Raw genomic sequence first — 12420 nt, 5'->3', positions numbered from 1 at the left:
CTCTCCAGTCACATCGTCAAGGCGCTTGTTTTTTTCTTCTTTTTTCATTTTAGAACATGGCCCACGACTAGCTAGGGAGGGGGAAATTTCCCCTTCTACCCCTCTTGAGTTCTTGTGGCTGGACTGAAAATAAAATTGACACAAGACAGATTAATAGGAGAAACAGAAACAAATTTTTAATTCATGGCAATGGAGTTCACACAGAAATGGGACCTAAGAAGTGGCTGAAGCAGGCATCTATTATACTTTTTAGATGAACGATAAATTTGTGAGGAATCACAGGACACAGAGACGTAGGTTTGGGGTGCTTAATTAGTGAAGAATCTAAACAGGGCCTGGGCTTGGGGAAGTAAAATTTTAAAGTAACAAGGTTTGTTTAAAAGGCTTCTCGGCCCTAAATTCTCGATCTCTGGCGATAAGGGTGTCCTTCTACCTCCAGATGCAGGAAGTATACCTTTCATATGAGAGATTTATTTCCTGCTTTCAGGGAGACCGAGGGGAGGGTCAGAGGGTTCCTCTTCCATTGGTTGTTTCTTAAGTAACTCTAATCCAAAATAAGTATGCCATTGAGGCACATTTTGGAACCGGCCTCTGCCCTGGGCCCCAACAGCTGGCTTATCCCCGGAGGATAGGATATCGTTTGAATTTGGAATTTGTTGGGAGGATAAGTTTGCTGGGTTCTAGTTGTTTCTTGGATTTTTTTTTAATTAATTAATTTATTTATTTATTCATTTACTTATTTTTGGCTGGGTTGGGTCTTCGTTGCTGCGCGTGGGCTTTCTCTGGTTGCGGCAAGCGGGGGCTACTCTTTGTTGTGGTGCTTGGGCTTCTCATTGCAGTGGCTTCTCTTGTTACGGAGCACGGGCTCTAGGCGCGCAGGCTTCGGTAGTTGCAGCACGTGGGCTCTAGAGCTCAGGCTCAGGAGTTGTGGCGCATGGGCCTAGTTGCTCCGCGGCATGTGGGACCTTCCCGGACCAGGGCTCGAACCCGTGTCCCCTGCATTGGGAGATGGATTCTTAACCATTGCACCACCAGGGAAGTCCCTGTTTCTTGGATTTTTATATTTATTTGCTTTTAGAAAATATCCTGTAATCAGATAAGAGCTGATTAGGCAAAAATAGTTTGTATGTCTGATACCAGCATTTTTTTCCTCATTTTCTTGCCTTCAAAACTATATGAAATGGGTTTGCCCTGAGTTTTCAGTTGGGAAAAATGAGTCGAGAGGGTGGATAATGAACTCAGCACGAATCGTAGACTCATTACAGAGTTTGCCTCCTCTGTTGCTGATTTAATGTTAGCATTCTTTCTTTGATATTACCTTTGCTCCACGGGGGCTCAGTGACCATATTTCTTTCCGGGATAATCATAATATCATCAGCTGACAGATAATTATCTTTCACATCAATACCTCCTCCTAGAAGATTCCCAAAGAACAACTGTGATGTGGTTGGATGGCTGTGTAATTATTTTCCATGTTCAAAAGTAACTGCAAAGCAGTTGTAATAGCAGATTGCTTATTTACTGTTAGTTGAGAAGTCTTTTAAAATCTAACCTATTAAATATACACTAATAATTAAATACGAAGTTGTCTCAAACTTTTTTAAGAAAAGCAAGATAATTCAAAAACCATCTGTTCCTCTTACCTGAATGAAAGTGCACATAGATTTCATGACCAGCAATTCCACTCCTAGGAACACCTAACAGGAGTGCACACATGAGTTCATCAAACGCTTATCCCTGAATGTTCAGAGTAGCGCTCTTCATAATAGGTTCAATTTGGAAACATTGTAAATGTCCATCCCTAGAAGAGATAGGTGGTGGTATAGTCCATTCAGTGGAGTACTCTACAGTGACAAGGATAGATGAACTACACACGACAGCGTGGGTGGCTCTCACACTGTAATGCTGCACAAATAGAACTAAACACAGAGGAATCAGCACTGTGTGATTCCACTCGTGAAACGTTCACAAAACCAGACAAGATTAACGTACAGTATTTTAGGCTGAAGGTTACTCTTGTGACATGGGGCGTTTGATTGTACTGAAAGGGAGCATGGATGAGGGGGCTTCTGTTCTATTTCCTCGTCTGGGTGCTGGTTACATGGGTGTGTTCACTTTATAAAAGTTAATCAGTCTGTAAACTTGTGATTTGTACACTTCTCTGAATGTATGTTCTACTTTAATTTTATGTAAAAAAGTTAATCCTAACAACTTTAAAACTCATACTTTGTTGAGATTGTTTCAGATGGTGGAGTTTCATAATGTGAATTCTTGAATACCTTCATTTTTGATACTTCCCGACATTGTACCTATGGGTCATCCATTCCGAATTAAAACTAATTAAATTATTTAGGGAATTCTAAGGGACAGTGGTGAACCAAAGGTGAGAGGGTGGGCATGGTCTGCCCCAGGTGCAGGCATTAAGGAGGTTCATTGCAGAGAAGTTTATCTGGCAAAACCATCTAAAAATGGTTGTCATTTTTATTACCACACTGTGCCCACAGTTCTAAACAATGCTATCAATAAAATATTCCTCAAAAAGAAAAAATCCTTTGTTGGCCTAAACCTTAAACAACTGGTAAAATTAGTGTTGGGCTTTTATTTCGTATATATATATATTTCATATATATTTTATTTCGTATATATGTATAGACACACACATATATATATATGCTTCAAACCAGCACACTTATATTGCTTATCCATTATGTTACTTATTCTTTAATAACACATGTGATTAAAGACTCAGTCTTATATTCTAGAGTAAGTTCTAACAGTTTGGAATCGTTGGAGCTGCAGTCCACACAGTGCTACTGCTTCTGTGATTTGGAAATGGGCACGGTAGTTATGAAGACGAAAAAGTAGAACTAGAGTTACTTCGTTCTCTGTTACCACTTTCAGAGTTTCTGTGTTTAAAGTTTAAAACGGTGAAACGGTGCTGATGATTACTGAAGACAATTTTGTCAAAGGAAGGGGGTCTTAAAGATGACCCACTCAACTGTCAAATCTACTAGGTGTGCCGCTGCTATAGCACCAGTATTACTTAAGCGTGGAAACTCATAGAGGTGGAAACGTAAAAGCTGTGAAAATTTTCTGCAGTTTTGCTAACATCAAATTATGGTGAATGCCATTATAAACTTGGGTAACATTTTGAATTTGTATGTTTGTATGGATTATTTTGTATATTTCTATGCTTGCTTTAGATTTTAAGACTCGTAGTTTGTTTACATTGTAAATCTTTTGCTTGTCAAAAATACTGCCACTGCATTATGCTAAGTGAAATAAGTCAGACAAAAAGATAAATACTGTATGATATCGCTTATATGTGGAATCTAAAAAATACAACAAACTAGTGAATATAACAAAATATATTGTAGAGATACAGAGAACAAACTAGTGGTTACCAGTATGGGGGCAGGGGGGGGCAATATAGTGGTGGCAGAGTGGGAGGTACAAACTATTGGGTATAAGTGAGATAGGCTCGAGGATGTACTGTACAACACAGAAGTGTAGCCAATATTTTGTAATAACTGTAAATGGAATGTAACCCTTAAAAATTGTATATAAAAAAACACTGCCACTGAAGTAAATAAAGTGAAAAATGGAGCATTGAAAGAAAAGAAAACATTGTGCCTAGGGAGTTGAGGTGCAGTTCTTAAGAAACCTCCCTCCTGGTTAAGTTGATGTAATTTGAAGTTGATAGTTTTTAAAAAGTAACCCAATCCCATGTGCTCTCCTGTTGACTCCCCTGCACATTGCTAATTTCCCTGTGCTCCTTCCCACACTCCATCCCTTACACCACAAACACCAGACGGTTTTTGATTGTTCACCAGTCCTTCACAACAACTTGATTACATCAAAATGAGTTTGTTTAAATTGCAGTATTAGTTAACAGTGTACTTATGGCCCATTAATTCTCATTTTCAAAGCAGGGAATTTTTTAAAATTGAATGTAAACAAAGTAAAAGTAATTTCTAATGGACCTTTCCTGTTCCACTTAACTTATTATTGCACTGTTGTTGGGAAGCATTCTAAATATTCATCAGTAGAGCACATGTTAAATTATGGTGCATCTGTATAATGGAATAATATGCAGCCACCAAAAAGTGTGGCTGTTCAGTTTTTTAAAGGGCTGTTCTTTTAAAAACTGGTATTCTATATCAGTACTATGTGAATTCTAAGAAGTATTTATTTATTTATAGCCAGGTTTAGAAGAATGCTACAGTTTGTGCAGAAAAGAGGGAATGTGTATGTTTGAATATCTAAATGCTAAATATCTCTAAAAGGACACTTGAGAAATAGGTAACACTGCTCATCTAGGGAGGTTGGCAAGTTCAGGGTAGAAATACAACGTACATCCTTTTTACAGTTTGATTTCTTTTTTTTCCTTACCACATGCATATTTTTACTTTTTTTTTTTTTTTTTAAGTTAAACCTTGTTGGCACAAACTACATCATAATAGTAAGAGCATCAATCCCACAAAGAACATCACTGGTCATCCCACCCCCGCAAAACACCTGAGCCACTTCTGGGAGCTCTGTGTTCTCAGCTGGTGGCAGGACCCGCTCCAAGTTCTGAAAGGCCCTCTCTTAGTTCACAGCAGGTGATACCCGCCCTGGAAGGCTGGATGACAACCCAGTGTCAGAGCTCCTGTGTGCCTAGGATACACTGGTATCTTTCTGTACTGGAGGTTGGAGCCCACGTAGACTCACGGGCCTCTCTTCAGCCTTAAGGAGCTGAGATACAGATCTCAGGGTAAGACCTCCATCATTCCCCGCTAAACTGCTCTCTCATGGAGCTAAATGTCGAACGTTTGAATGTGAGCAAAAGGCACACCTGGGCATTTTTAATTATTTGCAATTTATGCCCCATAAAATTCCAAAAAACAAAATGTGAGGGAGCAATACTAAATTTATGGATAATGTAAAACTGGACAAGTACAAGTAAAAGTAGATTGGAATCCCATAACAGGAGCTGGACACTGGTTGTTAGTAGTTATCAGAAGTGCCTAGAATAAGTTAATGACTATAGTTGAACACTTAATTTAACTTTGAATTTCTTGGCACATAAGAAAAGGGAATATAAAGTATATTGTCCTTTTATTTGAAGCCAGCATATCCGAAGTTTTGCCTAAGAAAACGGAGATTTTCCTGATACCCAATTCAAGAGGGAAATTGAAATGCAGATCCTTATTAAAAATATATATAGGCTGACTCAGGTCTTCATGGCGGTTAGTACCTGTCAAGGTATTAAAATAAGCTAGCCAAAACGTGCCACACCTTGCAAGATACAGTCTCGTTGTATGTCAGATCCCCCTCTCTTTCTCTGCAGTCACCCTAGTAGCCCAAGTACCATGCCTCATCTGGAACTTCTTCCAGGCCTCCTGACACACCTCACTCATCCATTCTCACTCTCTTCTCAAGTCTCCAAGCTGTGGTCAGGGGTGCCTTTCTGGATTGCAGATCTGATCCTAAACTGTCACTGGCCCTATCCTATGTACTTAAAACTCGTATGTCCCTTGGTTTTAGGATGTAAGACCCTCCCCCGCACCCCTCCGCACACCCCCACCTCCCCAGCTACCCTCTCTCCTTGCTCTCTCTGTTCCAGCCTTGTTTCTGGCCGAGCGCCCTTCATACACTCTCTCTTACAGCATGATCCACCGACCCATGCCAGCGCTTCTCTCTTTGCATCTGAGCTGCGTCATCATCAGAAGCTCCCCTGACCCCAGGGGCTCCCTCCGCACTGTTTGTTCTCATGTCTCTGTGCCCATCTCAGGAGTGCTTATTACTGTTGCGATGTCCCCACTCCTAAATCTTAAGCTGTGTGGACTCGTTGATCCCCAGCTCCACACCCAGTGCCTAGTGTGCAGGAAAGGGTCAGTAGATATTTGAGGGAAGGGGACTGTCCGTCAGTGATCTAGCCGCTGAAGCAGCCTCCCAGCCTCCCTCTGCAGTGAACATTATACCACTCTGAGACACTTCTCCTTGAAGCTCAGCTCTGATCACCTCACTGCCTTGTGTCAACACTTTCAATAGGTCCCCATTTCCTGCAGGATACAACCCATACCCCTACTTAGTCCTCCTCTACCTGGGCCCTTGTGGCATTTCCAAACTCATTCCTCCCTGTCTCCTTAGTCCTCACGGTGTAGCTAGAATGAAGCACTCCAGGCTGCTTCTGTGCAAGCGTTCTCTCAGCCCTTCTCTGCATGTTCAAATCTTAACCATCCTGAAAGTAAATACCCTTAATTGAAAATAATGCTTCCATTGTCCAAACTACCTTTGACATGGTACTTATTTTCTATCTAAATTAAAGCTATTTTCTGTACATCCCATATTGGCTTGTAGTCCTGTATTGTTTCTAGCATGAGCCTCACTAAGTAATCATAAATACGTTAAATGAGTGGGAACTTGTATTAATTATTTTGCATCTTTGTAAGCCAGTCTTTAGTAGGAACCATCTCCCCTCTGGGTGCTGTAATTTGTTAATGAGGTATCTGTTTTTACTTATATAACAAATGGCCAGTCAGCTACAGATTCTCCTGTTCTTTTAATTATATCTACAGATTAGTGAATATGAATACAATTCATATACTGCATTCTGCACATGTTTCAGAGACCTCACGAATGTCTTATTACAAGGATATATAGTATTCTATACTGAATACAAGAAAGTAAAATGAAACATACATATAGCATGTCATTATTTCAAGGGAAGACTGCCCAAACTAGCATTCTCTTCAAAAAATAGCCGATGAGCCATAGAACTTGTTTCTAGCAGGGCGTCACCTCACCACCTCTCTGAGCCACGCCAGCCCTCTACTGCCCTCCAGCCAGCATGGTGGAGGTCTTACCCGGATGGTTACTGCTTTGACTCCTGCGATGAGAGAGTAATCCCCACCTCCATCTCATTTCCAACAGGCGGATTTAAACTGCAGTATTCAAGATGATGCCGGGGCTTTTTACGGCGTGACCAGTCAGTATGAGAGTTCTGAGAATATGACAGTCACCTGTTCCACCAAAGTTTGCTCCTTTGGGAAGCAAGTAGTAGAAAAAGTAGAGGTAAGTTGGCCTCTGTATGCTGGAACCTTCATCCAGGGCGGCCTGTCGCCTTAAAACTAAACTGGGGCAGAGGATTTTATTTTTCTGGTATCTTCTCCTTCCCCTCCCACTCCTACCCCCCCCCCCAACCCATTACTTCTAAGAAGGCAAAATGATTTGAAAGCAACTGAAAGAAAGAAGGCCAGGAGTCATCCCATACCAGCCCTCCGACTGTCTGAAGTCAGCCCTGTGCTTGCCAGTGTGTCAGTCCTGCAGGTGGCCTTGGGATGGGGGGATGGAGGGGGGGCTGATATGGAATCTGTTAGAGATAGACCCTGCTGCCCAGTAGATGGTACCCCTCCCACCCCAGGTTCCAGGTTCAAGGGCACTTCCAGGCATCTTGATAACAACCAAGGTGGTCCTCAGCTGATTGGCACCTGCCTTCTAAAACCCTGATGCCTTGAGTTTGGTTTTTGCTTTTGCCATTTCCACTCCCTTCATCTTAATTGTTTTAAATATATTTCAGTACATACTGAGACCAAAAACCTATTTATGGCCTTTATAGTTCATGCCTCCCTCCCCTTCAAAAAATGGATGTTCATTTTACTGGGGTGGGTTGCTTTTTGTGAATAATGTTTGCAGGTGGTTTCATTTAGAGTTGTGCTTTCCATTGTCTTCTACCCATCACCCAATTCATCCATGCTCAGTGAGTGGTGTTTATTCACAGATGTCCAGGACCTCTCAGGTCCAGGAGCCCAACCTGACTTTGTGTTGAGGCGTGAGAGAGAGGATGCATTGGGTGGAGAGAGGGAACAGGAGATGTTTTTCAAGACTTTGGGCTGAACAAGGCAGATTTGGGATGCTGCAGGCCCTCATAGCTTCCCGAGCACAGGATGGGCATCCTGAGAATGGTGTTAAGGAGGGTTATGCTGGTAGAGGAGGATGTAAGTGAGTTGACTAGATGGTAGCCGTAAACTTAGGTGTCATGAGCTTTACTAAAAGGGTGGTAGTGGGAATTCAGGAAGACATTTTGAATGGTACTTAGAAACTGACTGGATATTAAATATTAAAGAGGAGGAAGAGTCAAAGATCACATGTTTTATGTTTAGGAGGACAGTGTAGCCACCAGCAGAGATAAGTAAATAAGATGTTCAACTGGAAATAGTCAGGGACGAATATAGCTGCAACACTAGGATTTGGGAGACAGGTAAAGACTGAAAATATCAATTGAGAATCCTGAGCATTAAGGATAATCAAAGCTGTGGGAATGGAGAGCTAGCTGCAGAGAGGGAATAGCAAGGAAAATAGGGATCAAGATTAAGTTTGGAGAGTGGCAGCCAGACCTAGGGTAGGTGGAAAGGGAGACATGAACAGAGAAGCCGAGGACAAAGAAGGGTGAGGGAGGGGGGAAACCAGCTCAAGGCAGTGTCTGGGAAGTCCAAGGAGAGGGTGGGTGAGAATGTGGCTGTGTAATGAGACACAGCTGGGAGACCTGGAGCCACATGACCTCCATCTCCCCTGAGAAGGAGGAAGCAAAGGTACCTGCTGGTGGTTGGGAGCACGGAAGGTTAGTGTAACTGTTGCTACCAAATGGCCAAGTTGTCAGGGCTTACCTGTAGATGGACTTCCTGCCTGGACAGGTACCTGTGAGAAACAGTGAACCAGATAAGTAACTCCGTTTCCCAGATGTCAAACTATTCTTCAGTTCATCCTCAGCTAACATACCCAAATCTCCTTATAAGTTCAGGGAACAGGGAAAGGTTGTCTTCGACTGATGAAATCCCAGGCATTTTCATGGAGAACGTGCTGTGGTGTGGCAGGTGGAGTTTTGTAATTAAGCCTTTAATCTACTTGGAGTATGTTTCTGCATTTGGTGTGAAATGGGAGTCTGCTTATATTTTCTTCCAAATAGATAGGCATTTGTGTCAAAGTCATTTATTAAATCATTTATTTTCCAACTGAGTGGATCTGTCCCCTTTAAGTTACTGCATATACTGGGTGCTGTTCCTGGGGTCTGTTCTATTCCACCCTCTATTTATCTCTACATGTCCCAGTATTGTGTTGATTTGATTACAGTGGCTTTATAGCATGTTCTAATATCTGCTGGGGCAAGTCAATCTCACTGCTCTTCTTTTTCATATATTTTCTAGGCAGGTAGCCAGCATTTATTCTTCCAAACTATGAGAGCATTTTAAAAATGTAAAGAATGGGCTTCCCTGGTGGCGCAGTGGTTGAGAGTCTGCCTGCCGATGCAGGGGACACGGGATCGTGCCCCGGTCCGGGAGGATCCCACATGCCGCGGAGCGGCTGGGCCCGTGAGCCATGGCCGGTGAGCCTGCGCGTCCGGAGCCTGTGCTCCGCAGCGGGAGAGGCCACAACAGTGAGAGGCCCGCGTACCTCAAAAAATAATAATATAAATAAATAAATAAAAATAAAAATGTAAAGAGAAACAAAAATCTTGTTTGAGCAACCTAATCGTTTTTTGGGGTTTTGTTTTTTGGCCGCGGCATATAGGATCTTCCCGCACCCCCTGCAGTGGAAGTGTGGAGTCTTAACCACTGGACTGCCAGGGAAGTCCTGAGCAATCTAATTGTAATTGCATTAGATTTAAATATTATCTGGGGACAGATTGATATGTTATTGATATTAAATCTTTCCAATCAAGAACCTATTTGCATTTCTATCTCATTTTATCTATTTTAATAAGATTTTAGTTTTCATATATAGGTTTATCCCTTTCTTGTTAAATATATCTCTAAATATTATATAATTTGTTAATACAGTTTTTCCAGTTTCCAGATTTTAATTACTAGAATAGAAGAAAGGTCCTAGTTTTTGCATATCTATATTCTATTTGGCCATCTTACTGTATTCTCTTATCTATCTACAGCGGGTTTTGCCCCCTAGATTCATGGGTTTTCTCTGTTGTATTATCTTAGCAGCAGCAAAAAGAGAAGACTATTTTATCTCCTCGTTTCCAATGTTCATGCCACTTTTATTATTATTACTATTATTATTTTCTCACCTTCTCTTCATTTGCTAAAACTTCCAACACAGTTGTAAAAAGAAATAAAAGAAATAGTGATGGTGAGTATCCTTGTATGGTTACTGATGTCAGTAGAAATAGTTTTGATGTTTTGACGTTTGGGATTAAACTTATTATTGGTTTTTATAAATAGTCTTTATTTTATATTGAAATTCTTTCTATTCCTATTTTACTTAAATTTTTTTATTAGTAGTAGCTGCAATATTTTATCAGATGCCTTTTCAGCAACTCTTACTATGTGATTTTTCTCCAATTTGTTGACATCATGAGTTAACACATGTCCTGTGTATGAACCACCACAGCATTCCTGAAGAAGGTTCTACTTTGGATACTTTGATGCATTGTTTGCTATTTTATGTAAAATGTTTGCACCTCATAAGTGATATTAATCTATACTTTTCTTTTTTATAAACTATCAACTTTTGGTATTGAATATACATCAATTTCATAAAAATAATTGGAATACCTATCTTTTTCTATGGTATAGCAGTTTGAATAACATTGAAAATAACTGTTCTTTAAAGGTTATATAAAACTTAGCTGTGAAACCATTTGGTCTTTGGACCTTTTTCAGTGGTAGATTTCTAAATAGTTTTTAGTCATTTCCACAGTAATTGACCTATTGGAGTTTTCTACTTCTTTTTGGTTCAGTATTAGCAATTTGTATTTTGCTGGGAAATCATCCTGTCCTCTAGGTTTTCCTTTGCTTTTATTGATTGATTGGTTGGTTGATTGGTTGTTTGCCAAAGAGTTACATAAAGTAACCTCCTCTAAATCTTCTGAACAATAATGTAATTGTGGTTTTGTCTCTTTTCTTTCTTCTCCTTCTTAAGATTGTGAAGGGTTTATTTATTTTATTTTGTCTTTTTAAAGAACTAGTTCTTATATCCTGTCTACATTTTAAATTTCCTTTGCGGGACTTCCCTGGCAGTCCAGTGGTTACGACTTCACCTTCCAATGCAGGGGGTGCGGGTTCGATCCCTGGTCAGGGAACTGGAATCCCACATGCTTCGTGTCCAAAAAATCAAAAACCATAAAACAGAAAGAATATTGTAACAGATTCAATAAAGACTTAAAAAAAAAAAAAGGTCCACATCAAAACAAAAAAAAAATCTTAAAAGAAATTTCCTTTGTATTGATTTGAGCTTTTATCTTTATTAATTTCCTATTCCTGGTTTTCACTGGTTTTGGTTTATTTTGTAAGGTTTATTAATTTTTTAAGATGTGTACTAAGTTCTATAACTTTTCATCTTTAATGATGAAGACATGAAGCTGCTTTCCTGCAAGTATAGCTTCATCGAGTCCCAAAAGTTTGATGTAAATATTTTCTTTTTCATTACGCTTTAGATAGCTTGTAATTTCTTTTTAAATTCCTCTTTGATCCAGAGTATCTAAGAGTGTCTCTCTTATTTCTAAGTGCTTCAGTGGGATCTTCAAACTGCATGTATATATTTTTTAAAAACCCCTTTTTTGAAAAAATTAAAGACATAACACAGCCAGGGGCTCATGATCAGTGTGAAGTAGTTTTTCCTAAAGAAGAGAAATTAGCTGCATTGGTTGTTGGCCTGTGAGGCCTTGTCACAGTAAAGAAGGATTTTCTATGGGCCCTTTGAAGAATTGTGACTGGCTGGGCTTGCCCTCACAGATCTCGAGGTAGAGAATCACTAAGCAGGCAGTTATATTTTTTTCTAACCTTTGCTGAAAAGCATCTATACAACTTTTCTTTAAAGCTGTCATCTTCCCAAGTTTAAAAAAAAAAATTTCCAGAAAAATAATGGATTCTGAGTATGGTGTTAAGTTTGGAGATAGGATTTTTTTTTAATGAAGTAAACTACGTAAGTAGCGCAGCATATAGCAGGTGATTCATGTTGAAAACGTAAAATGCTTTTACGGGCAATAATATCTTTTTTATGTATTTTGAAGTCAAAGGTATAAAAATGCTCAAATCCTTTTTCCCTCACAGACGGAATATGCAAGGTTTGAGAATGGCCGATTTGTATACCGAATAAACCGCTCCCCGATGTGTGAATATATGATCAATTTCATCCACAAGCTCAAACACTTACCAGAGAAATATATGATGAACAGTGTTTTGGAAAACTTCACAATTTTATTGGTAACTGTTTGTCTCTTTCATGTTTTGTCAGACTCAGCCATGAGGCTGGTGGGGAAGATGGGCCTGGGAGATGCTGGGGCTTGGGCCAAGGGTAACTGACTAGACTGTGGGGCTGGGCCCCAGGTGGTCAATCAGTAGTTGAATTCACACATCCATAGGGCAAACTTGGTTTGGCTCAAGTTTGTGGAAGAGAAAGGGGTCTCACCTGGCCGGGCTTTCT

General features: G+C 40.3%; 1 protein-coding gene across 13 annotated transcripts in view; it reads left to right on the top strand.

Moving 5' to 3' along the window:
• Positions 1-12420, top strand: part of TEAD1 (TEA domain transcription factor 1) — a 263630-nt gene that overhangs the window by 238115 nt on the left and 13095 nt on the right. For all 13 annotated transcript variants that reach the window (XM_089915149.1, XM_089915139.1, XM_022555758.3 and 10 more), the window contains 2 exons: positions 6919-7059; positions 12048-12200. In XM_089915149.1, coding sequence (XP_089771275.1) covers positions 6919-7059; positions 12048-12200 — 294 coding nt within the window. The remainder of the gene's footprint in view (positions 1-6918; positions 7060-12047; positions 12201-12420) is intronic.

The sequence above is a fragment of the Delphinapterus leucas genome, chromosome 7 (genome assembly GCF_059928025.1).
Source record: "Delphinapterus leucas isolate spDelLeu-1000000601 "Yukka" chromosome 7, BTC_Dleu_Yukka2, whole genome shotgun sequence".
Classification (NCBI taxonomy): domain Eukaryota; kingdom Metazoa; phylum Chordata; class Mammalia; order Artiodactyla; family Monodontidae; genus Delphinapterus; species Delphinapterus leucas.
The sequence above is the reverse complement of the archived record's forward strand: the minus strand, read 5'-3'. Positions and strand labels throughout refer to the sequence as shown.